Source organism: Cynocephalus volans, chromosome 2 (genome assembly GCF_027409185.1).
Source record: "Cynocephalus volans isolate mCynVol1 chromosome 2, mCynVol1.pri, whole genome shotgun sequence".
Classification (NCBI taxonomy): Eukaryota; Metazoa; Chordata; class Mammalia; order Dermoptera; family Cynocephalidae; genus Cynocephalus; species Cynocephalus volans.
Genome location: NC_084461.1, coordinates 96850932 through 96877866, shown reverse-complemented (window position 1 = coordinate 96877866; position 26935 = coordinate 96850932). Strand labels below are relative to the sequence as shown.

General features: G+C 35.5%; 1 protein-coding gene across 1 annotated transcript; it reads right to left on the bottom strand.

Moving 5' to 3' along the window:
* Positions 1 to 1210: 1210 nt before the first annotated feature.
* On the bottom strand, positions 1211 to 25969 carry SLC25A46 (solute carrier family 25 member 46). Its single transcript, XM_063087446.1, has 8 exons — positions 25558 to 25969; positions 23078 to 23120; positions 21763 to 21820; positions 19593 to 19670; positions 17143 to 17243; positions 9109 to 9165; positions 7758 to 7815; positions 1211 to 3168 (listed from the first exon to the last, which is right to left on the bottom strand). The coding sequence occupies exons 1-8, from the start codon at positions 25856 to 25858 to the stop codon at positions 2590 to 2592; spliced, it is 1275 nt and encodes a 424-aa protein (XP_062943516.1). The 5' UTR covers positions 25859 to 25969; the 3' UTR covers positions 1211 to 2589.
* Between the last annotated feature and the right edge of the window lie 966 nt (positions 25970 to 26935).

Sequence of the window (26935 nt, the reverse complement as noted above, 5' to 3'; positions counted from 1 at the left end):
TCTAATTCAATCACTTTCATTCTATATAATTCAAATTAAGAAACCCTTAGCTTAATTAAGGCAAGCATATCACAAGTTCCATGGCCAAAATATGGCTTATATGAGAGACCACTGGGCCTTTGGAACATTTCAATAGAATCTTATTCACAATGCTATTAGTCATAATGAGTTAAAAAGTATTATTCTGAGCTATTATTATCTTACGAGATGTAACCCATGGGTATTTGATTTTGGTACCCATAGGTTAAAGAAAAATAGCAATTTTAAAAAGAGGAAGAGTGTGTCTGATGGTAATTTTACTTATTTTTTCTAAATACAGTGAAACATATTCATCCAGCCTAAATTTAAGTGTTTGACTTTTAAAGATTTATGTTTCAACTAATTCAGAATGGAACTAAAAAATAATTAGTATTTTACTTTCTGATTTTCAATTTTAGTTTTAATGTTAATTTGTATTCTTTCTCCAAAGAGACAGAAAATAGACCAACCTAACTTGTGTGTGGTTATATGTCAGCCTATCATCCTTATGATTCCACAGTGAAACAGATTTATGTAACTTTATTTTCATGCTAACTTTTAACAGATAATCTTGAAATATCTCATTTTTAGCTAGATAAAAGACCCCATAGATTTTCACTAGTAAATACTTGATTCCATTCAAATTCTGTTCTAGAAATTTCTGAAATTTAAACTTTTCTGGTTTATTTTGATCTGAAATAGCCATGATTATAATAAAAATAAAGGGTTTTTAGGAAGTTGAAGTTTAGATAAACATCTAAAAATTTATTTAGGTCAAATGCAATGAAAGCAATTTAAATGCCATAGGTTGGACAATGCAAATTATAATCTAAAAGACTGACCATAAAATACAGAATGTGATAATGGTGTTTTAATTTTATTTCCCCCCCTTGGCAGAATTAAAAAATGGAAAACTTATGTGTTTCAGTAATTAAAACACACACATGCACACATACAAACACACACAAAAACAGTAGAGAGCTGCTACTTATGTATTTTTTCACACTTTTTGGATATCATACTTTTGTCCCAACACTATTAATCACAAAAAGTAACCATTTCTGTGACTTTTAACAAGAACAAGAAATTTCAATTTGTATGCATTCTAGGTTGGACAAAATCAGTACCAAGTCGCTGCACTTTAGATAGCTAAATGGTTTGTGGTAAAACTGTGATCATCCACGCAAAGAAATAAAGCTTTAAAATATTTAATGATGGATCAGTCAAATGCATATCATTTTACTATAGAGCCTATCCACCAAATTAAATTTAGAAACAGAATTTTTTTATTAAACTGATAAACAATGTTTTTGCTTGCTATATGCTGAAATATAATTTTGCCCCCCTCATCCATAAAACACAAGAACAAATTTCCTTTAGGGTCTGTATTTTTCCTTCAGTATTCAACCAAACAGTTTAAATAAACAGTGATAAAGACAACTTGCTTTTCCCTTTATGTATATCTGGCTTGAAGAATAAAACTTTAAGCAAAAACTGAAAGAAAATAAAAATGGGAGCCATTATTCAATGATGACTATATGGTAAACAAGAGGCACAAATTCCCAGGTAAATTTTAATTTTGTCTCCTGTAAGACAAGTCATTCAGATATGAAAGGCAAGTGAAGTTCCTTTAAGTACCCAATTTGTAAATGTGAAAACAGTTATAGTTGCCATGATTATTTTATATTCTCTCTTAAGTGTGGTTCTAAAAATAGCCTGACAATTCACAAAACTAGATAAGCAAACCAAACTTTATACACATATGACAAGTTTTAAGTTGATGGCACTGAAACACTGGGTTTGGATATGGACAAGTATGCTATATTTGACTTAAATCTTTTGGGTTACGTTGGCTTTTGATGTTTTATTCTGATGTTCAAGCAGAAAGTGCACTACTTCATTTTATTTAATAAGCTTATCTAAGAGTACAGAATTTGTAGGGATGAAGGAATTCCAAGTTACATGTGTGTACATAAATGGCTTTATATAACACACATATATATAGCCATTAAAATAGTTATATAAGGACAATATAAGGACAATGCAATTTAAAACCCTTCAACTCCTGTTTACAGATAGCCAAATCTAACCCTTTTAGTCTTTTTCAATGATGACATAATTTATTTCCTTAGAGATGAAACCTCCTGATGCTATACACTGTATTAAGAATAATATACCAATGTCAATCTAGAAGGTAAAAAAAACCATGTAATAAATACTAAGGTCAGATGGAATAGATTCGACTCTCTGAAATTTTGTTTTATATTTGATGATAAATTTTTGCTTCTGCCCAGGTTCACTCTTTCTTCAGCATATAGAGTGCTACACTAGTTAGAATTTAGTTGATATGTTATTTTTACTGAGTTTTCAGATTTGAAATAGTTTTGATCCAAAATATACACCTATGCGTTAAAAAATGATGAAGAGTCAATATAATCAGCATGGGCTTTTTCTACCAGTTTCACTTTCCAATCCACTTTTCCCCCCAGTATTTCACTTTTATCCCTCATAATTTCATAGCAAATTATCCAAATTATGTCTTCTATACTAACCAGTGATAGAACCTAAATTTCAAATGCTATTTTGAAGAAGTGTAGAGTAAATAATTTTGGTAATCTGTAAAACAGCTGCGTGCAGTGTGTACTGAATTATAACAGCACCAAACCCTTTATAAAAACCAAGCATTCCTTCCTCTTGCTTTATGGTATTTATACAGTCTCTCATTCCCTCATACTGTGTATTAATTGGAAGCACTTCATAGCCAAGGTCTGTATTGTCAATGATTGTGCGTGTTCCTTGAATGTGAAGGCGGTGCAAAACTGTTTCCAATGGGTAAAGTATAACGTCAGAGCAAAGACTGGCAGCAAAGTTAGCAATAAGTTCTGGAAAATAAGCATCCAACATACTCTGCATAGGACTAGTGCTCTCAGCTAGGTGGCTATTATAAGTCTTTCTCTTTAGAATTAGTAGGACAAACTTCTGAATGACTGAGCTGATGATGTAATGAAGAACTCCATGCAGCACCGTAGGGAAGACCAAGGAAAGAAGCGGAAGAAGTCGTTTGCTATGAGGCACTCCCATGCCTATCACTCTTCCAATTCCTTCTCTAACACATTCCAAAATGCCAGTATTATCTCGAATTATCTCACTCTGAAATAAAAATGATGAAAAACGTAAAACTTAAAATTTGCTTATTTTGCCATAAAAAAGAGACTCTTACTTGGTCCCTTTTAAATACTAGTTTTCTGACTAAAGAGGGAAAACATCAACGGTTTTGCATACTTCAACTGTTACCTAAGCATTCAATTCTTTTTTCAAATGAAATCTTATAAAACACGTACTATGAAGTTAGGAGCTATTCCTATTGGGGAAAGGAGATCGGGGAGATGTGGAGGTGAACACATCAGTTTTCCCCAACCTTCAGAAGCTCCTTAGAACTCATTTGAACAAGCAACAACTCCATGATGGCTAAGGAGGCAGTATAGTGCTTGGAGTTCTTAAACACGGGTTTCAATCCTGCCTCCGTTCCTTACTGCTTATGTAACCATTGGCAAGTTATTTAACTTCTCCAAAGCCTTAGTTTACCATTCCATAAAAATAAAAACTAGTACTACCCACCTTTTATGTACAGAATTGTTGTGAGTGTTGAATGAAAAAAGGCTTGGTACCCAGTAGGCACTCAATAAATGTTAGTCTTATCATCATCCCCAACATCTGCCTTTTTATAATTTTGGAGATGTGAACAAAAAAGTTTGTGATACAGATAACAGAGATACGAAAAGGCAGAAAAGAAAAAAGAAAAAAAAAAAAAAAACAGCTAAAAGGCTAATTTAGCTGTAGCAATGACTGCAGAAGAGTAGAAGATGAAGTAATAAAGGTAGCCAGGGGCCATACCATGCCTCATACACCACTGTACAGACTCTGGCTTCTAGTCAGATGGGAAATAACTGATTGATTTTATGTAGAAGATGGATATGAAACAATTTACACTTTAAAATAATACTGACAATTGTACAGAGGAAGATGAGAGCAGAAGCTGAGAAATCAGTTAAAAAGTCACTGCAATTATCCAGTAAGGAGAAGATGGTAGCTTGGACTAGGAGGAAGTAAAGTGGTTCAATTGTGCTTTTATCCTAAAATCAGTCAACAAGAATTAGTGGTGGATTACACTGGAGACATAAAAGAGAGGAGTCAAAGGTGACCCCAAGTTGGTTGTCCAGAGGAAATGAAGGAAGAGCACTAACTTTTACTGAGCTGGGAAATATCGCTGGAGCAGCAATTTGGAGAGAAGATGAAGAGTTCTGAAATGCTAAGTATATAAACTCCAAGTGAAGTTTACAATCAAGATTATAACAAAAAGGTCTAAGTGGACATTTTGCAATTGTGGGAGTTTTCAGTAAATAGATTGTCTGGCTACTGCTAAGCTATGGCTAAGGTCTGGAATCCTCACAGCACCAATTGTCTAGCTCTTAATCCTGTTCATGACACCAACTGTAAAGCTAGGCGACCATGCTAGTTGTCACGGCTCTTTTACCTGCTGGTAATCCTGCACCGACTGGGCCGATGGTTGAGCTAGGGCTGGATCTGGAGCTCCCAGATCCCTCAAGCCCATTCACAGACTGGGTCACAAACCCTTCACATGCCAGACTGGGTCACCAGACCCCTCTATGCCAGGCTGGGTCACTAGACCCTTTCACATAGGTCTATGAGCTAGGTAAACGGCCACACAGTCCTTGGAAGCTGCAGGTATGGAAAAACACGGCCACACAGGGCGGGCACCCAAGGCAGTAAAACACCAGCCAAAGCAGCACTATGCGGGCACACTCACTCCACCCACACAATGTTTACTGAACGACCCTGAACCAGCTCCGAGGCGAGGGGGGCCTGACCAAACTGTTCCACCTTCCCAACATAGATGATATTTAAAACTATGAGACTAAAATGAACTTGCCGAGCCTACTAATCCATTTCCCTACTTCTGACCCTAGTACCCTTCCAACTCCAGTCTATTTTTAAAACAACAGTCAAAGAGATCCTAATAAAGACAGAAGTCAGATCATTTCACTGTTCTTCTCAAACCCACCAAAGACTTTCCACCTCTCCCCAAGTAAAGGCCAAATTATTACAATGATCTACAATGTCCTATATGATCTGGTCCACACTTACCACTCAGGCCTCATCTCCTGTTTTACCCCTTGCTTAGGTAGCACAAACCATACTGGTTTCCTTTCTACACCTCACACACTCATGATACAATCCCAACTGAGGGCCTTTGTACTTGCTTTCCCTCTGTTTAGAATGTCCTCCCAAATACCCGTGTTGTTCTTAGTCTCAGACCTTTACACAAATGTCACCTTCTTAGTGAAGCCTGTCCTGACATTCTTAAAAACATATTAACTGCCTCTTCCTACCCACTTCACATCTTATCTACCTTCCTTGCTTAATTTTCACTTTCTTTAGCATTTATTAGCATCTAATATACCTTATATTTATCTTATTGATGTCTATCATCCCACAAGAATATAAGTGCTATGAGGGCAGAGTGTTTTTGTCTGTTTTGTTTGCTGCTGTATCCCCAGGGTTTGGAACAGTGCTTGACACAGGTTGGCACTCAATAAATATTTAGTGAATTAAAAAAATGTTCAGCATGTAGAGAAGACAAGCTGAAAAGATAAATTGAAGTCAATCAAAACCTTGATTTAATACTATGCTGAGAAGATCTTAGGGAATATGAGTCAATAAGGATCCTTAATCAGCAAAGATATAAGCACTGCAACTTAAGAACACCAATCTTGCATGTGTACAAATGAAGGGACTGGAACAAGGATCCTCAATGAAGAAATGGATCACTAGAAAGTTCTACTCGTGGGCTTCAGTAGGTGTTCTTCAGGAGATCTATGAATAAATGTGTGGTTTTCAAGGGAAACAAAGGTCTCAAAGAGATCTGAGCTCCCGATAGGGCAAAGAACCACTGAGTGTGAAGCAGGAGGAAAGAAGATAATGTAATAAGCTGAGTATGTGGTAAAGAAGGGATGAGAATGGAGGCTTATTGGTGTGGAGAAACAGACAAATCTTAGAACTTATTCAAGTTAGAACTAAGAAGGCATGATGACTCATTAGCTATGAAGGATGAAAGAAACATAAAAACCAAAAACTTTCCTAAAACTAGAACTACAGTGTTGAATCTTTAGGGTAAAGATAACAATACTGCCTTTAATATAGAAAGTGAGAAGAGGTTCAAGATGAGATTGTTTTTATAAGTTGAGCTTGAGGTGAAGATTTAATTTACAAAAAGAGTAGAGTTAAAATTATTCATGTGAGTAAATGAGCTCTCCCAGGATAATGAATATAGGATAAAAAACAAAAAGGGTCAAGGATTGAGAGCCTTAAGGTACAACAGAAGGGATGGTAGAGTAAAGAGGGATGGTAGAGTAAAGTAGAAATCTCAGAAGGAAAAAAGAGTTCTAGAAAAGCAGACAAAAGGCGTCAAAAGGAGAGAGTTAGCAGATGGAATCTGGAGCAGGATGGACATTAGGTTAAAAAACACAGGAAAAAAAAAAACCCTTATCATATATTGAGCTGGGCACTTACATAAATAACCCATTTAATTTTTATAACTCAGTTATTAAAATACTATTCCCATTTCATGAATGAGAAAATTAATCATCACTCTGCTTAGTTTTTTTCCTTATATAATTACCTTCTTGCTACTTTTGTTTCCCTTATCTTTAAAATGACAATATGGTATAGAGTAATAACTCTGTAAATTTTATAGCACCATACAAAGGTTACATCATTTATTAACACAATGACAAATGCAAGGGAAAAGGAAAGTACATTTGGGTCACCAGATGTTAAGTTCAGTTGACTGAAGTTAGCTTTAACAGCAGCAAAAAAATTCAAAGATCAGTGACCGGGCCAGAAAAGAAAATAAGTTGAAAAGAATAAGTAGAAGAGGAAAGGCTGATCCACTGGGGGTTTTTAGACAGAGAGGGCACTTATACATACTGGGGGAAAAAATATGCTAGAGGATCTAATGCTGGAGACAGAGAAAAGGTGTACAAATAGTTGGATTTTGTGTATAGGTAAAGTTAGAACTACCTCATCTTACAGTTTTAAGTGTAAGTAAGAACAGTATAGTGAGAGTCATTTAATTCAATGTACTTGAAGCGCCACCATGTGCCTAGGAATAGTAAAACAAGCACACAGAATTTAAAACGCTAGCAGGAATTGCTTTAGCTTTCTAGTACTTACCACAACAATAATATCAAATATTCCTTAAAAGGCATATTTAAAAAGAATGTTGTTAGTAAATTACCTATGGGGACCACCTGCTCACTGTCAGGATGATTATTCATCATGTTTATGCTCCAGTAAATATTAATTTACTGTCTTGTCCTATGACAAGCCATAACCATCTGAGTTGTACATAAGGGCCTTAAAAAGTTTATAGATTCTTTGTATTCAGAGAGAGTCATAGGCTGGGTTCTGAAATATCTGAATGAAGATTATAGTTGCCTATGGAAGGAATAAAAATAATTAAAACTGGAAGTGTGACCTAAATTTGCAATGGAAATATATATATCAGCAATGTGGAACTTATGTGTGGTGCCTCTGAAATAAATATTTTAAAAGGATACTTTCTTACTTTTTCCTGCTACAAAATCAGATACACATAACATATTGATTATTCCAAAAAAATATTCTTAACTACAAAAAGACAATAAAAAATAGCTCACCTGTACAGTTTCAATTAGACTTGCTGAATAAAATGGCATTGCTACCACATAAGTTAGGCTGTAGAAATTAAAATAAATTTATCGGTACAGTGAAACAGGATGGTTACACTAAACTTTTTAATATCTGCTTTTATATATCAACATAATTTACATTCAAGCTAGAATGATGTTTTTAAGGTTTTCAAATATTAATACCTATGGCCTAAAGATATTAACTTCTGAGACCTGTAACATAGGATGTTTTATTCAAGGGAAATGAAAAAAATTAAGTATTAATAATAATACAGGGACAGCCTGCAAAGAAAACAGATTTTATTTTAAACTAATAAAATGTAGGCTCATTTGTGATTCATTGTTTGGACAACTACCTGCACAGAGCTAAATGAAGCCTATGATACTTAAATATTTAGGATGAAGGATCCATTCCTTAGCTTGCCTATTTAGTGATGTTTGAACAAGTACATTTTTCTGCTATTACCCTGTTATCATTATCTATTCCCAGACTTCCCATACAGCAGAGCAAAGCCAGACTTCAGTGGTGAGTGAAGTCCCCTTTTATTTTCAAAAACAATATTATATAGCTTTGCAAAGTTGTTTCTTAACACCAATAATTAGACATAGTAATATTACAACTCTGCAATCTTGCAAAATACAAGGGGTCTTCAATAAGTTCATGGAAATATTCATATTATATTTTAATTATGTTTTTTCATGAACTTTCTGAAGTACCCTTGTATAGTTAGTTAAAATAATATCAAGGTGGGACTTACCTAACCCTTATGGGCCAAGTCCTGGCAAATAGTGGTTTTCAAGGTGAATGGAACATCACTAAGTAATAATATGCTGGAATGTCCCATAGAGGGAGCCAGCAAGCTGGAGGATTTCCAATTCACAATCTTCAAAAAAAATTAAAAAGTGAAGAGTAAAATCCTAATACAAAAATTGTTACTGTTGTAAAAATCACCAAGTGCCTTTAGGACTGTATTTTAATGTCACTAAGGTTTTGGTTTTCTTCATTACCATACAAATACATTTGTATCTCTGCTTAATAATAAAATGATAATTTTCTTGAAAATTTGGCTTAAACAATTTGAAGAACTTTTCTAACTTCCTAAGACCATAGGAATACATTAGGCTGTGATGCCGGTCTTTCAAATTTAGTAAGATTTATTTTAAAGATAATATGTATTTAAGAATTTTATTCCTAAACTCTATGATACTTGTCTTTTGAAGTTCTATTCCTACAAATATTTCATTACTATAATTTCCTTCACTATACTTATTTAATAAGATTTTTTTCAATTCTAACACTATAAAAATTTCCAATAAAAATTCCATTTTTGACACTTACGATTTCAGTAGAAGGTGTTCTCCTATTTGTTTAGGATTCCACTTGTGTGAAATCTCCCTAAAATGTAAAGATAAATTTAAATAAAACGAAAACCATGTTATTTAAAACATCTTGACTTAGCCCAATTTTCAAAAAGGTAATCAATTTCTAATATTTCATTTAATCTGAAGGAGAAATATATTCTAATGGTGAACATTTTCCTTTCTGGAACACATTTCGAACTATTATGGTGGTTTGAAGAGAGTGAAAACACACAAGGTGTTTCTGTATATGCTAACAGAAGGAGCTGACTGAGGAGGAAGAGGTACAACAAACTATAAAAATGAACATGATAAGACTTTAAAGAAATAAATATAAAAATAATAGGTTAGAAAAAAGAGAATGAATGGGGAAAGGAAAGGAAAACAAGGAACAAGATAAAGGAAGGAAAAAGGGCTTTACAAAGTATATAAGAATAAAGGTTTAAAAAGAGAACAAAATCAAGTAACTGTAATGCAGAAATACACATTACATTTGTACAGCAACTAATTTCCAAAGTGCCTTTACTCATTATGATGACATTAATTCTGTGATCATTATTATATTCTATTATCTTTTTGAACACCCAGTATATGCTAGGCACTGTGCAAAGTGCTTTGCGTGAATTATTTCTAATCCTCACAATGACCCTATTATCCCCATTTCGTAGATGAGGAAATAGGATCAGAGAGGGTTCATAACTTACTGAAAGCCATACAGCTAGTTAGTGTGGAAGTGGGTTCTAAACCCTGGCCTCTATGACATAAGTCTGCACCCTGGCTGCACTTGTTCTCACCTTATTTGATACAAAGAAAAATCCTGTGAGATAAGTAAAGCAGGTATTGTCCTGTTTGATTTACTGATGAGAAAAATAAAGGTAAAAAAGATCACAGAGTATGTTTAAAAGAAATAAGCAAAATGCCAGATCTGGAACGAGGGTCCAGGACCATGTGCTTCTTGCTATTTAGGTTCCCTTTGGAAATCAGAAAAAAAAAAAGAAAGAAAGAAAGAGAAAGAAAGAAAAATGAAGAGAGGCAAGCTGAAATAGAACAAAAGGGTGATAAAAGGGAAAAAGTTTTATCAAGAGAAAAGTGAAAAAGGAGAGAATATGGAGAATAAAAAGGAAGGTAAATAAGAGGGCAGAAAAAAGTGAAAAGGCAGAGAGAGGAGATAAAGAAGAGAATAAAGAAAAGAAAAGGGAGTGGGGAGAATAAGAGAAAAAGAGAAGTGCAAAATAAAGACGAGACTTGCTGCCACCAGTTCCTCTGATGGAACTGATACCCATTTCACCCTGGACACAGAAGAAACCTAAAAAACACTTTCTATTTGAAATAAATGAATGTGAAAAATATAAAGAGATAAAGAAAAAATTTCCTTTTATATTAAAAGGGTGAATAATATTAAATGAAGTTATTAAAAAGGTAAATGCCCTAAAAAAAAACTCAGTACAATTATAGCACAGGTAGTATGCAAATGTTCCTACACTTTTCTATGAGACCAATAGAACAACCGCCCATGATTATAAGACCTCAGAGAGCCTCCGGGGCCAAACTCTGATGAAATTAATACTAGGATACTTATTTGGCTTGATAACACAAAATATAGCTGGAATGGTATTCAACGATTAAGTCAAAAAATGTAAAAAACAGTTTAGGCCTCGCATCTAACTGACAGTTACTTAATGATCATAAAACAAAATATGCTACATACTTTGTAAATCATCTTGGCACTGCTATTACTCTTACTGTGGTCTCAGAAAGTAATATTATACGTTATTATGACATTGATTTTAAGCATGAAACTATCATCAACACTATGGACAGATGGGTCTGTGACCCGAGTTTCTGTAAGGGCAGAACCACCACCCCTTTAAATACAGTGCTAATTACGACTCCAATTCTTAAGTTCATTAAGGTAAAAGAGGAGAAAAAAAGATTTAAAACAACTATTAAACAGATTGAATTAGCATATGTGAATGCTTCAATAAGAGGGTAAGTGTAAAAAACTTACTTGTGAATAAATCTTTTTATATTTCATCATCAAATACCAAATATGTGTGAAGATATTTTAATTCACTATTTTCAAGCAAAAACTGCCCTTGTAAATGAGCAACAAAACGAAGAAAATTGATTAGAATACCTTGTTTTTCTCAAAATAGTCTAGTTTTCCATTTGACAGATTAAAATACATACTCCTATGCATAATCTGTACACAAAGGCAACAGAATTCTAAAAGTACCCTATAACTAGTCTTAATTTCCAAATGGTGCAATAGTTTCCCTCTTTAAAACAAAACAAACAAAAAAAACCTTCCCTCAACCCACTCCAAACTCTTCATCTTCCAGTTCCCTGTCTTCATCTCTCTTCACAGCCAACTTTGTAAACTTGCTATATCCACATCCTAACTTTCCACTCACCTATGAACCCACTCCAAATTGGCTCCTACCCCATTATCTTATAAAAACAGCTCTTGCCAACATACCCAATAACTTCACTAAATCCAATGGACATTTTTAAGTCTGTACCCTATTTGACGTTTCAGCAGCCATCAGGCGTGCACTTGTGTTCCTCCCTCCTTCTTGAAGAACTCTTTGCACAAGGTACTCCACTAGCCCATACTCTTTTGGTTTTTATCCTCCCTTCCGGTCTCTCCTTCTGTCTCCTTTGCGGGATCACCTTAACCCAGCCACCTATTGCTAGAGTTCCGAAAGTCTTAGGCCCTCTTTTCTTACTGCATATGGTATTCTCCTTCCCTAGGCACTCTCATCCAAAATAATGGCTTCAAAATCTCCCAAATTTATTTACCTTTAGTTAAGACTTTTCCTCTTTATGCCAGCCTCATATGATCTACCTGCTGACAACTCAACCTGGATATGATAAATGACCCGAAAATGAACTTATCCAATAAAAAATCTTTCTTCCTAATTAGACTCTTTTAGTGCTTCCTACTTAGGAACTGTTGAATCAGAAAGGAAATCTATTGAATTAGTGAAAGATTTCACTGTGTTTAAAGTAACATGAATTTATTTATTTATTTATTTTTGGCAGTGGGCCAATAAAGGGATCTGAACCCTTGATCTTGGTGTTATAAACATCATGCTCTTATCAACTGAGCTAACTGGCCAGCCTAAAAATAGCATGTGTATAAAGTAAGTGAATTCAGAGAAATCACTGGGAGAAAACTGCAGATTGTTTACACTGGTACAACCACAAATGTGAGATGAGTCAAAACTAAGTTGGAGTTTAACCAAATGGGTTTTGTGAGAGACTGAACCACACAGGTAGCCTTGGTTACGGGAGCTCCTACCTCATGGTAATGACACATGAAAAGCCACATGTAAATAAAGCAAAGCATATTTTGGAGTAGAACATCACAGGGTCTAACTCACTCCAACCAGTGGAAAGTTAGGAAGAGGATTGGGAGAGGGTCTAACAGTAGACAAAGAGGTCACACAGATGCTGGTCCTGGGTCACATACATTTTCTTTAAAAAAAAGTAATACTGAGAAACTATAAGCTTGATGACCTAATGGGCACTAGATGTCTGTGGTTTTTCTCTCTGATGTGATAATCAGTATAAAAAAGTAAATATCAGCAAATCCATACTGTTGTGCCTGTTCTACCTAGCAATCATTGTGCAATTAAGAAGCCCAATCAAGGAGACCTCAGAGCTCATCTTTTTCATGTGGTAGTTTCTAGTATGAACTGCTTTGAGTTATGACTTCGCTGCCTTGTTTGCCATGACTGCTTTACCTCAAGAAAGGTCAACTCTGCCCAATGAAGAATAAATAATTTAAAAAAAAAAAAGATATTTACACTCTACTTCAGAAAATGGCTTCATTTGAAACCCAGTTATACAAGCCCAAATCCTAGAAGTCATCCTTGATACTGCCTTCTCCTTTATCTACCACTCCTAATTCATCACCAACTTTCATCAATTTTACCTAAGTATATTTCAAAACTGTCCATTTACCTCCATATCGAAAGAAGCTACCCTGGTCTTAGCTACTACCATCATTTCTCACCTCAATTATTGTTATAGCTTACTAAGATGCCTCCTTTTATCCACTTTGGATCTCCTGCAGTCTTTTCATCTACAGTTACAATAACCCTTTGAAAACATAAATCTGATGTCATTGGCCTTGCTTAAAACTCCTCAGTATCCTTAAGGTGCCCTACCAGGCTTTTGTGGATTGATTAAATTGTGTTCCCAAAGTTCATATATTAGAAGCTTAATACCCACTGTAACTGTTGAGGTTGGGAAATCCTATTATGGTAATTGAAAGGTGGGGCCTTGAAGAGGTGATTGGATTCTAGGACCATGACCTAGTGAATGGATTAATAATGATGGCTGATAATTTGGATGTGTCATTCCTCCAAAGCTCATGTCAAAATCTGATCCCCAACTTGGCGATGTTGGGATTGGTTTGGCTTATAGGGGCAGATCCCTCATGAATAGATTAATACCCTGGGGGGAAGGGGGTGTCACGAGTGAGTTCTTGCTCTGCTAGGTCCCACGAGAGCTGGTTGCCCCCTCTCTCTGCGTCCTTTCGCCATATGATCTACTTGTACCCACCAGCTGCCTGCCATTTTCCACAGTGAGTAGGAGCAGCTTGAGGCCCGTGCCAGATGTAGCTGTCCCAGAACTGTGAGCCAAATAAACCTTTTTTCTATATAAATTATTCAGTTTCACGTGTTCTGTTATAGCAACACAAAAATGAACTAATACAGCGGCCATGTGCTTGGTTCTGAAGGCTTTAAAAGAAGAGCACATGAGAGGTAGTCTTTCTCTTCTCCACCATTTTCTGCCATATGAGATCCCTGGGTCACTGTCGCCACCACCAAGACCTTTACCAGATGTGTTCCCTGGACTTTGGACTTCCTAGCCTTCGAAACTATAAGGAATAAGTTTCATTTTCTTACAAATTACCCAGTTCTGTACATTTTGTTATAAGCAACAGAAACAGACTAATACACAGGCCCTGCATGGTCTGGCTCTCATCTAGTACTTCAGCATTGTCTCACACTACTCTCCACCTTGCCTTCTGGCCTCCAGTCACACAATCCTTCTTTGTTACTTGAATTCTCTAGGCTCCCCACTGCTGCAGCATTTTTCCACAAACTTGCTTGTGCTTCTTACTCGCCACTCAGATGTCAGCTTAAATGTCATTACTAAGGACATTGTTCCTAACCCTTTAATACTCTCACAGAACTCTCATATTCTTTTCCTTCAGAGAACAAATTTCAATTTGTAATTATTTATTCATTAATGGAATTATTTTACTTAATGTATGTCCTTAACACTAGATTCTGAGCTTTGTGGGAACAGGTAGCTTTTGTTTCTTTTCCTCATTGTAATCCTGATTTCTAGCACAGGACCTGGAACACAGTAGGCACTCAAACAAATGTAACCTAAGTAAATAATTGAATAAATGAGTGGAATTTATCACCAAAATTATCCAAGTAGAACAATGCAATAAAAATAAACTTTTGTGTCTTCTTTAGTGAGATTCAAAATGATGAAGAGAAAACACATTCCCACACAATTAACAGGTCTTTATGTCTATTGAATAAGAAAATTAGATGATAAAATTTTATAAAATTCTATGCCTTCTCATTCCCGTTTCTTTTTTCCTTCTCTATAACCTGAAGTTTATGTTACTCCATCTCTGCATTAGAGTGGCAATATTACTTGCCTAAAGTTCCAAAACTAAAAGTGGTGTAGCCAGGACCTGAACCAATAGTGTTGTGATTGCAAGTACTGATTTTTTCCCACTCTAACAAATGGAATTTCCTGCAGTTTGTTAAATTTTTATAGAATTATGTTTGTGGGAGAACCACAAGAATATTTCGCTACAGGTACTAACTTTTGATTTTGTCTTGTAATATAAAAAGCAATAGGGTCAGCCAAGTGCAGACATTCAGATTTTTAAGTATGAGACAAGAAACTTTTAGCTGGCTAAATGTTTCTAAACTTTCTAATCGCTGTTTTGTTTCTAACCTTCTAGCAAAGCTGTGTTAAGGGAACTTGAAAATTATGAGGTCCTTTGAAAGCAATGACATTGAAAAAAACTTGGTATCAGTTTCTCTTGCCTTCATTTCCTTCCCTACAAAGACTAAATCTCAAGATTGATCACATGTAATATACTAGTGGCCATACCTTCAACATCTTCACTTCCTTAACAATTCAAAAAATTCACCCTGCCAGGGGCTAACTTTGGATTAACAAACCATTTAAAGCCTTTAATGCTATCCACGGGCTGATATTTATGATTTCTGATATCTATTAACATTCCTTTTATATAGTATATTCTTTGTAAGATTCCCTTGTTACTCAGCATTGTGATTGTCCCAAACATATATCATTCTTCTCATGGTTTTCTACTATGACTTCAATACTTATCCTTCTCCCACCAAATAACCTTGTATCTTGTTTCAAAGACAAAATAGAGATGCAGAAGCAAATTTTCCCAATTTCTCTACCGTTTACCTCCAAGTGTATCTATAATTCTTTTTTTTGTTTTTTAATTTTTTTTTTTTGTGACCAGTAAGGGGATCATAACCTTCGGCTTGGTGTCGTCCGCACCGCGTTCAGCCAGTGAGTGCACCAGCCATCCCTATATAGGATCCAAACCTGCGGCCTCAGCGCATCTACAATTCTAATTCTCCCATCTTTGTCTTCTATAACTCTACTATCCTATATCTGACTGCTTTTCTGCTATTTTCAACTTGTTTTGAGGACATCTCTAACTACCTCCCTCAACTACCTTTCCCATCATACACATATACACATACATACACATGCATGGCACACACATGTACATACACAAGTTGCCCAGGATTCCATCCTTGGTCCACTTTATGTTGTTTAATCTATACTTTCTCCCTAGGTGATTTCATCCATTCTAATGCTTTAACTGCTACTTTAATGCCACAACACTCAAAGCTATGCCTGTACTTCAAATTTTCTCTGACTCTGATAGTTCCAACATGTCTTATTAGACATGTCCCCCCAGATGTCTTGCAAGAATCTCAACCTTCGTTGCCTGAAAGTTAAATTTGTTTTCTTCGTTCCCACTCCAACTTATTCTTCTTCGTGAATTCTCCATCTTGGTGAACGTTTTCCAATCTGGAAAACGCAGTTGCTGACAACTCACTCTCCTATACCCCCAATCCCAGACCAACATCAATTATCATCAATTATCCTTCAGAAATGTCCATCCAGCTCAGTCCTTTCTGTTCTGTTCCATAGTTCAGAACCTTCTCAGTCTGGCCTGGACTATCACAATAACTCTCCACAAACTCTATACCAGTCCATTTTTTTAAACAATGCCACTTGAGTATATCCTTGATCAAAACACCCATATATTAAAAAAAGAAAAAAAAAGAAACCTTAGCCTTACAAAGGCACAATCATACATTAATCTAGCACCTCAGTTTCTTTTCCTAATATTCCACCCCATACACACCCAGTATTCCAAGCACAAGACACTTCTTTTTATTATCTAAACCATCCAACCTCCATAGCTCTGGGCATGCTGTCACCTCCTATTGGAATGACATCCTCTGCCAAGTCAACTCTTTCTCATAATTCATAATCTAGCTCAGATTTCAGTTATTTCTTGAAATCCTTGCCAATAACTCGAGGGAATGTGTTCCTTGGGGTCTCAAAAAAGTTTAATTATAGCACGAGTCACACAATCTACTATAACTTGCTTACATGAGTCTCCTCCCCTAAACTGGCTATTCAAAGACTATGAATTGCTCACTCATACTTGTTCCTTAGTTGGCAGTTGCTGACACACAGCAGTCACAGCTAAAAGATACATCTCAATATATGCTAGACCAAGAAGCACTTTATCACATACTAATTACATAAGATGTAATAATATAATTTTATCCTATTTCTTCTTTTATCTACTTCAGACAAATTTTCAGGTTCTAGATATTTTTAGAAACTATCATATTTTATTAAAATCTAATATAAAACTAATATTTAGAAAATGCCAGAAAGGTACCTTGGCAAAGATGTGAATTCACTAATTATGCCTTCTGCTCCAAGTGTGACTCCCTGGACAATAAATGTACTTCCCATTCCTTTCCACAGGGCTCTTGGTCCCTAAAATAAACAAAATATATTGTTATTTCTGTTAATGCCTACCTAAATATGAAAAAAACCTGTGGTATATATACACAATGAAATACTATTCAGCTCTTAAAAAAAAAAGATATTCTATCATTTACAGTAACATAGATGGAACTAGAAACCATCATGTTAAGTGACGTAAGTCAGACACAGAAAGACAAATACTGCATGATATCACTTATATGTAGAATCTAAAAAAAACCGAAACAGTGGTTCTCATAGAAGTAGAAAGTAGAATAATGGTTACCAGAAGTGAGGGAAGGGAGGGAGGAGAAATGGTGGACTAATGGGTACAAAACTATGCTATCAACCCTAAGTGAATCACTGCACAGAACATTCATTGTATTGAAACAATACACTGTACCCCAAAATAGGTACAAGTAAATGTTAAAATAATTTGAATAACAAATTAATTAATTAATTAAGAAACACAAAAGAAGGTCTTAATAGAACTTAATATTGAATATTTACTGATATTTATCCAATAAGGCATTATTCTAACAGAAATCTTACTAGAGAACTACAACTAAATTAATTTCCTATCATTAGTTTAATGTTTGTTAATGTTTGTTAGGTTTAGGCACAGATGAACATTCCAATTAATTAAATAACCCAAATGATTAACTAGTTAATTTATCTTATTAAATACCCCTACTATCTATATATTCAAGTCCCTACTAGTCCTTCCCTTTGGATGACCCACATGTCTCTCAAAATTTATATATCCACAACTTATCCCAATCATATGCACTCAGATCACATCAATACTTCTCTGCTGTACTTCCTGTCTCCCTAGATAGCAGCTTCATTATCTTAGTTTCCAAATTGTATATCCAGAAGACATTTTTCTCTCACTCTTCTTATCTAATTAGTCACCAAGTTCTATAAATTCTACTCCTAGTCTCTTACGAATCTATGCTCTTTGTTCCATCCTTACTCCATTACACTCTATCAATTTGACATTACAAGTTTCACTGTCTCTAGTCTTGCCCCTTTCCACAATACCATCAGTGATATTCCTATTCTTATTACTTATCTATATGCTATTAATAAATACCATATAGACATGGTACAATTAAAAAGAAGCAGTAGGGTATCAGGTAAAAAAGTCTGTCTCCTTTTCACCCCATCCCCTAGCAGCAATTTCTTACTTATCCTCCAGAGACTGTCCATGCATATACAAGTACATCTCTGTGTATATGTACAGATAGAGAAATGTTTTTGTTTTGCTCATTTTTAACAGGCGGTACTATCTTGAGCCATAACATAATATCCCAGAGATCATTCTGTATCAGTACACGCAAAGGTATCTTCTTATTTTTAAAGGCTAACTGGTGTTCACCATATAGATATGCCGTAATTATTTTACTGGTACCCTACTTATGGACATGTAATCATTTCCAATCTCATTATTATATGCAATGCCACAATGACATCCTTGCATATATATTTTTGCATATATATACATACACACACATGCAATGCCATGATATCCTTGTATATATACACTTTTGTATATTTATGTATACATCTACATGGCATAAGTTCTTAGAAATGAAATTATTAAGTCAAAGAACATGTATATTTTAAATTTTGATGGATATTGCCAGACAACCAAAGTTTGCTCAAGATACTTTGGTCACTGTTAAAACATCTTCAATGATACTCTCGCAGCTTTTAAGATCAAGGGTGCAATTAGAAAGCCTTTATGATCTGGATCCTGCTTACTTCTCCAGCTACTTTTTCATTTCTCTTACTCTTCAACCCCTGCTCCAAGCTCCCACTGTATTGCATTAAATGCATTCCCAAACATTATAACCTCTCATTCTCTTCTGTCTTTGCACATCAACTTAAAAAACCTTTTCTCTATCCTCATCACTAAAAGGTAGACTTCTTGACAATAAGTATACAACGCAGGTGTCCCTTTTCCTAAAGTTTTTCCACGCGATAGCCTGTGCCCAATCCTAGTTTTGATAAGGTACTTCTCTTTAGAACTCTGACAGCATTTTATACTTCTAACATTGCATCTATCTTATTGTACTGCAATTTTCTGTTTAAGTTTTTGTCTCCATGACTGAACTATAAGCCTCTTATTAGCTGCTGTGTTCTTAGAGCTTAGTGCTGTTCTTAGTAGTTTTTGCTGAATTAATGAAATACTGAAAGATTCAAAAAAGATATCATTACTATGCTATATTTGTTTTACTATAAGATTTAAGATATTTTTATTCACCAAGTTAAAAGGTATTATTCTTACTTTCACGATTACTAAGCCCAAATGACACGTATATACATCTTTAATAGAATTCACAGACTAATTCTCACCTGCGTTTTGTTGAAACTGTACATAATATTGATGACTGTAAATGGAGTGAGATGGTAATGCCGAGCATGGTAATTAACCTGTAAAGAAGATATTTTATGATTTTTTTCTATTATTGTTTCGTCAAGAAATAACAAGGCCATGAAAGATATACAGGGCAGCTGCATCATTAACAAAAGTTAAATTCTAAAGTCAACATAAATTATACATAAGCAAAATTATTCTTGAAAGTACTTTAAATAACCTATTAAAAGTACAGTATATATGGTTACATAAATACAATCTGGAGACCAGTGCATAATATACACAGTAATGTAGACTATATAATAAAGAGGGTCTTATTGTTTGATATTTGTTTCCTTAAACACTAGAATTATATATCCCAACTCATGCTCATTTTAGGCAAGCATTTTTCAAACTATAGATTGCAACTGATTGGTAAATTATGAAATCAGCTAAGGGGATCAAAAAACTATACATTAAGTGAAATAATAAAAAATAAAATATTAGAATGCATCATACATTCTAATGGTATTATTTAATAAAATATTTTTTAAAATAACATATTTGTTACTCATTATGTATACACTGGATCACAATGTAAAATACATGTCTGAAATATACTGTTCTGGGCATATTCACTGTTATGCTATTTAAGTGGTTATTTCTCTATGCATACTAATTTTTCAGTGCTAAATATGAACAGATTAATTTCTAATGATTTATTATATTGTTTCAAATTTTAACAGTAAATAAATACGGGAATAATTACTTTGCAAAGGAGGTGAGTTATAGTATAACACTGTTTGCCAAAGTGTGGTCCACTGACCCCCAAAAGCCCCATTACTCTTTTAGGGGATCAAATTTAAAATTATTGTTGCCTTTTTCATTGTGTTGATATTTTCACTAATAGTGCAAAAGCAATGGTGGTCAAAATGCTAGCTCTTTAGCAGAAATTAAGGCAGTGACATGAAACTATACTTTATTACTTACTGTTTTCTTCACCCCACTTACTCACAGGAAGTAAAAAGCAAACTTCACTTAAGAATATCCTTGATGAAGCAGTAAAAAATGTTAATTTTACAAAACACTGACCTTTGAGTACACATCAGTTTTCTAATTAATATCCTGTGTGTTGCATAAGGAAGTAAGATGGTTGTCATGAGGAAAAGCACCTGTATAATGGAACTGCAAGTTGAACTTGCCACTTTTTTCAAGGAACACCATTTTTGCTTGAAACATGGTCTTGAAAATCAAAAAAGTGAGCTGCTGATTAAAAAAAAAAAAAAAAAAAACAGCTGACAGTATTTGCTGTCAATGATAAATATGAGTTTTCAAGTAAAATTCAGAATTTTGGAAAATCTGTATCCACCATCAAAAACTTCTAATACTTAAATGATTTTTTGATGTGTATAATCAAATGTTTTAAGATCTGGAAGATCTGTATAATGCATGAATCAATATTTTTCAAATAACCAGTGCATGATGATATGGAATCATACATGGATAAAAATATCCATCTATGATGCAGTATGGATGAATGGATTTTTACGTAACAAGGATAAAAAGTTCATTGATGTGGTTTTAGATTTCACATTGTAAATAACCTTTAAGAAACTACCATTTAGTGAGTTTTGGTTTAATTTCAAAGAAGAATACCTGGAATTCTCTAAAAACAATATCAAAAACTGTTGTTTTCAACTACATATGTGTACAAGGCTGGATTTTCTTGTTTCTTTCAAAAACAATGTATCACAACAGACTGACTGCAGAAGCAGATATGAGAATCTGACTTTCTCCTCTTATGCCTGACATTAACAACATTTGCAAAAACATGTTATTTTTAATAAAATGTTATTTTTGTTGATATCTAATGAGTTTATTTTAATGAATTAAATTAATAGATACATTAACATTTTCCCAGTTTTAGTTTCTGAAATGGCAAATATTGACAGATATGACCAACATAAACCAGAGTTCTTTAATATCATCACCAATTTTTAAGACTTTAAAGAAGTTTAAAGACCAAAAAGTTTGAAACTGGTAAAGTATCGATTTTGGAACATTTAACATACAGTAATAGTTACATGGTCTCATGCCACTTATCTGAGTTCTGCACTTCAAATAAGGGACAGGATTATTATTTCAGAAGGTAACAGAAATTACACTTACCTGACATTGGCGGCGTAAAACAATGCAAGGATGGGCCAGTACATTTTCTGTAAAGAGACTGTATAAAAATAATTTATGTATATATGTGTCTATATAAAGACAACTTTAACTTACCACATATGTTTTTCGAATTATTCTTGCCTGAAGAACCATGCATTAATTTATGTTCTGTATTCTTAAAGGAAATTTTTAAAATGTCTAGACATGTTTGCAAATGATTCCACCAATAACAAAATTCAATACAAAAAGAATGAATATCAGATCTGCAAACTGGTAAATAAGGAAAATAATACGTAATATTAATAACTATAGCATAAAGATAAAATTACATCTCTGTATGTTTGATGTGGGAAACGTCACTTCAATTAAATGGCACCACTGAATGCTATTTTTTTTTTTTCCCAGAAAATGCCCTATGAACAAAGTTCCTATCAGCAAATTTTGGTTTTGATGTACTTTTGCACTAAGTTATAGGATTTTTACAGGATTTTTAACAACCATGTAATATTTTTTTGAAAACATTCCCCAGGAAATAATTACAGCTGTGGGTTTAATCTCTAACAGTGACATATACATACATTCACACAAATATTAATATTGTGTCAAATGAACAAAAGATTTAAGTATAAACAGTGAGGCTAAAAAAATTGACAGGAGCAGAATGAAAAACACAGATTTTAGTTATACTGACATTAACATCCTCAGGTTTAATTATGCAAATAAAGTCTTTTTTCTTGGTTAAAATGTTTAAAATGATGATGGTCATTCTGGCATGAAATGTAAGCCTGTGCAATTTCAATGTTTTTGAAACTGGTATTCACTAAAGATGACAATAATCGAGACTGAACAATTTTCTAAAATAAAATTATCATTAGAAATAAAAAAATGTAATGCTGATCACCAAACGCTGAATATAAGCAAAATCTAGATGCTATGCAGCTAAATATCTTGTTAGCATTTGAATGCTTAGAGAGAAGCTTCAACACACAATTACTCTTTTCTTGATGGGGAAGGAGATACAATTACATTTGACTTTATTCTTTGGATAGACCCATGAAAGTTGTTAAAATATTCGTTGCAAATTACTTTGTGTTTAGAATCAAATGAATAGTCTCTAACTTTACTGGAAAAAGAAAATCAATTTATAGATTTTAAATAACGCTCTTTTTTTCTGTAAAATATTATTCAATATTTAATGTGGTGTTCCAAAGAAACAACATGAAGATAGCAACTTAAAGGAATTTAAATTAATATTATTAAAGAAAAAACACTAAATAAAAACTTAAATTTAAAAACCTTTAGATAAAAACGTTACCTTGCAAGTCCAATACCAAATCCAGCAAATCTATTCAACTGTTCTAAAATAAAAGGAATAAAATTACTCATAACCAATATTTAGGTTTACTTTTAAAAAGAACGAACAAAAATTTCTTTTATTAACATGCTGTTCATTTAAAGTCCTAAGTCAAATTCTGATAAGGACCAGGGAGTTAACCTGAATGACTGAAGGACTCTGCTGGGGCCTATGTGGCAAGTTCCAATGTAGACTTCTTAAGGATGCAACTGCTTTTTAGCTCCAGTTTATTTATGCTCAGGGCCCAGGTTTTCTAAGCTGTGATTTTCAAATTCATTTGTGTATAAAATCTTCATATTTTAAGTATCAGCAACTATTTCAAAAAGTGTGAAAACACTGTATGGGCCAAATCAAACAAGTATGCAGATAAGGGTTACCAGTTTTCAACTTCTGATTGTAATCAACTAAAAAACTTTTCCATGGATGGCCCTGCCATCATGATACTTCCACAAACAGCTTTACCCTCCATGCTGTAATCCACTGTTATTGATGGAGAGCACATTGTTAAAACAATAGTTGCAAGAAAAGCACCTTTAAATTATTAACTTGAATGAGTATTCAAGGTAACCAAAATGGGTAAAAGCAGCTTTCTTCTTCCATATTTTCTCAAGTTTTAAACAGTTCTAGAGTAGCTGTTTAATTCAGTCTCTGTGATCGGTTAGTAGGTACATATATGTGCTACTACTGATGACAATTCTGTAATGTTACTGGAAAAGTTTATAGCTGCAAACATTTCTATGCATGTGTCAAAAGATAAAAAAAAGCCTTTCTCCTTGACTAAAGAACCAAAAATCATAATGGTGAACTATCACCACCCCAAGGGACTAGACATTAAATTTCAGCTATAATACAATATTCACAAGGATAACTCCCCCTCACACCATACTCTTGCAAATGTCCTCACTATTTCCTTACAGTAAAAAACTTCTTTTGCCCAGTTAATGTACATTCCTCCTGTCAGCTTTTACCCTCTTTGTGTGTACAGACCATCCCCAAATATTAACAGAAAATGCCACTGACATTTTCTGGAAGGTGTTAGGAAGGTTTATTCTTAACTGTGTAAATCTCTCAGGAGTCTATATCCTCGTTGCAAGGTTACATTCACTTACATGTTAACTGCTACAATGAACCTCTGGTTTTGCTGAGGAGTTCCTCCTCACCATAATCATCAAAGCTTAATTTATGAAAAGATAAAATCACAAACTTTACTTCCTAAGAAGTTAACTGTTTAGCAATTATATATGCATTCTGAATTATTTAATTTATGACTTATAAAAGCATTCCAATATTCTTCTGGGGCCAGTATGACACATGGAAAGAAAACTAGGTGAGAGTCAAAAACCTAACTGTATGACACTGGATAAGTCACTAACCCTCCGTCACATCTCCATTTGCTGATCACGTAATCATTAAAAGTCTATAACTCCCAGTCAACTTAAATCAAATATTATTGTACGTCCAAGACAAAATCAAGGAAATGAGAATAGGGCAGTCTAGAATATATGTAATATTTAATGATATAACTAATCTATTATTCTAACAATTCCGGGAGAGTGGAAAGAGGCAGCCATTATTTACATTTTACAAATAAAAAGGATGTTGAAAATAGCTAGACCATGCAGTGTTACAAGGTCTTCTGACATCCTACAGAGAATAATTTTGTACTGATTCCAAAATCCAATCTCGAAACTGTATTAGTGTTTCTAGCTCTTAAGTGTTATTTTTCGGTCAGAAGAAGGAAAGCAGGAAAAGGGAAAATTATAGGGAGGAAAATTTCTTGACTAGAGATCTAAAAAGATAGATACCACTCCTAAGATTAAAAGAGAAAAGTTAGGAAACGAATATTTTTTAGCCTACTATGTGTCCCATACTATATTAGGTGTTACAATTCATTTTATTTAACTCTTGTAAAAAGCTTATGATTCTTCTGCGCATCTTAAAGATGAGAAAACTAAGGGCTCACAGAGGTCAAGAAAAGTCGTTCAGCTTAAGTGGTAGAGCTGGGTTTGAACCTAAACCTTCCTACGCTGAAAAGCTTTTCTTTCCACAACACAAAGCTACAGGTAAATGAACTAATAAATTGATTAAATCAAGAAAATATAGCTGCCAAAACGAATTAGGGAACAGTAAATAATCCAATTTCCTTCTTTCTTGACTCTGGCCATGGGTTGTAACATGCCAACCCCCCTAAAAATTCCTACTATGCACCCCATAGCTAAGGCAGATGTCCCTTTTGGAGGTGATCCTGGAGGATACGTCTGTGTGAGGAAGGGGGAGGCCCGCTGCAGGGGCAGAGGACGAAAGGGGGGCAGAGGGTGTGGCGCGCGATAGGCCGAGAAGGACCCGGAGGCGGGATCTTTCGCACGGCTTCCGGGATCTGCAGGCCGCGAGTCACGGCTCCGCAACCCTACCCACCCCTGCCTTGGTCCCCACGCCCTCACCACTGCTCTGCCCCTGCACACCACCGCCGCCTCCGCCGCCGCCGCCGCTATCGCTGGGAAAGGGCTCCTCCGCGGGACCCTCGTACGGGGTGGAGGTGGAAGGCACGCCGTAGGGCGGGCTCTTCTCGCCCCAGTGCAGGTTGCGGCTGCCCGGGATGTCTGGCGGAGTCGTCACCCAGTGGCCCAGGTCCGACCCGGAGCTGAAGGACCTTGCAGGGAAAGCGCCGCCGAAGCCTTGGTCGTCCCGGGCACCACCCCGGTAGCCCAAGCCATCGAATCCATCCGGGCGCCGCGGATGCATAGCGGCCGGGGCAGGATGAGGCGAGCCCACCGGGAGCGCACCACCCCCGGGGCCACTGCGACCTGGGACCGGACAGCTTCCCCTCCTTGGCCGCCGCTGTCTCGGGGGGAATTCTGACAACCGGAAGTCACTTTGAAAACCCGGAAGTACTGAGAGCACGTGATCGGAATCTTTTCCGGCGACTGTTAGAGGCACGTTGCTAGGGAGACGCGACTGTAACTTAGGGTCAAACCTTAAAACTTGTAGTCGTTAGGGAGGAGGTTGAAAGATGATTCTGGAGTTTATGAAAAACAATACCAAAGAGATACCAGAAAGGGAACTGGTGTAGGAGATGCGGCCTGGATGGGAGGAGGTCAAATAAAGATGTTTCTCCGGGGAGTTGACTAGGCGCGGGTGGAGCTGACCCGCTGAGATCGCTGCTGGAAATGCTCCGCCCTCCTGTTACGCCCCACTTCTACGACTTTCTCCTCTCACTGGGCTGGTGCCTCGCCTGCTACAAGCTAGAGGTTAGAGCTGGGGGGTGTTAGTGAAGTTCCATCTAGCGTTGTCTCCTGCTCTCAGGTTTTGTATAAAATCTATCGGGAGATGTGTCCTCCCGGAGAACGTGAAGGTGCTATGGACCACCAAAGCGAGCATTAGAAAAGTTCAAGGGAATGTCGAAAGAGAAAGGAATTCAGACGCACGGGTACAAATTGCCCTCTGGGATTTAAGAATTAAGTATTTTACTTTTCCAAGTCCATCAAACAACTATAAATAGTTCTCTGACGTATTTTTTTCTGACGCATCTAAACCACTCAGGGTATGTAAATCCCAGCAATATCGTTCAAAATCGGGACCCCTAGTTGAACAATTGAGAAGACTTCTGTAAAGAGTCCCCTACTACCTGTTTCCATTAGCTCCATGGACTTTTAGGGCTGAGTCTCTCTCCCCAGATCTGACCGAGTCTTCCATGGGTTCTTCCTGTGTACTTTCTTCCCCTATGGACTTCCAGGATTCTGAGGGCTTTCAGAAGAGAACCCTGACGTACAGTTCTCAGTCTTCCAGACACGAACCTTTATTTAAGGGGATAATCAACTT

What these genes read in the sequence shown, in the direction of transcription:
- SLC25A46 (XM_063087446.1), bottom strand. Translation starts at nt 25,858, where the DNA reads ATGCATCCGCGGCGCCCGGATGGATTCGATGGCTTGGGCTACCGGGGT. An exon ending in TTTGGTATTGGACTTGCAAG is followed by an intron (nt 21,821 to 23,077) that starts GTAACGTTTTTA and finishes ATTTTTATACAG; the next exon opens with TCTCTTTACAGAAAATGTAC. An exon ending in GAACACCTTCTACTGAAATC is followed by an intron (nt 7,816 to 9,108) that starts GTAAGTGTCAAA and finishes TAATTTCTACAG; the next exon opens with CCTAACTTATGTGGTAGCAA.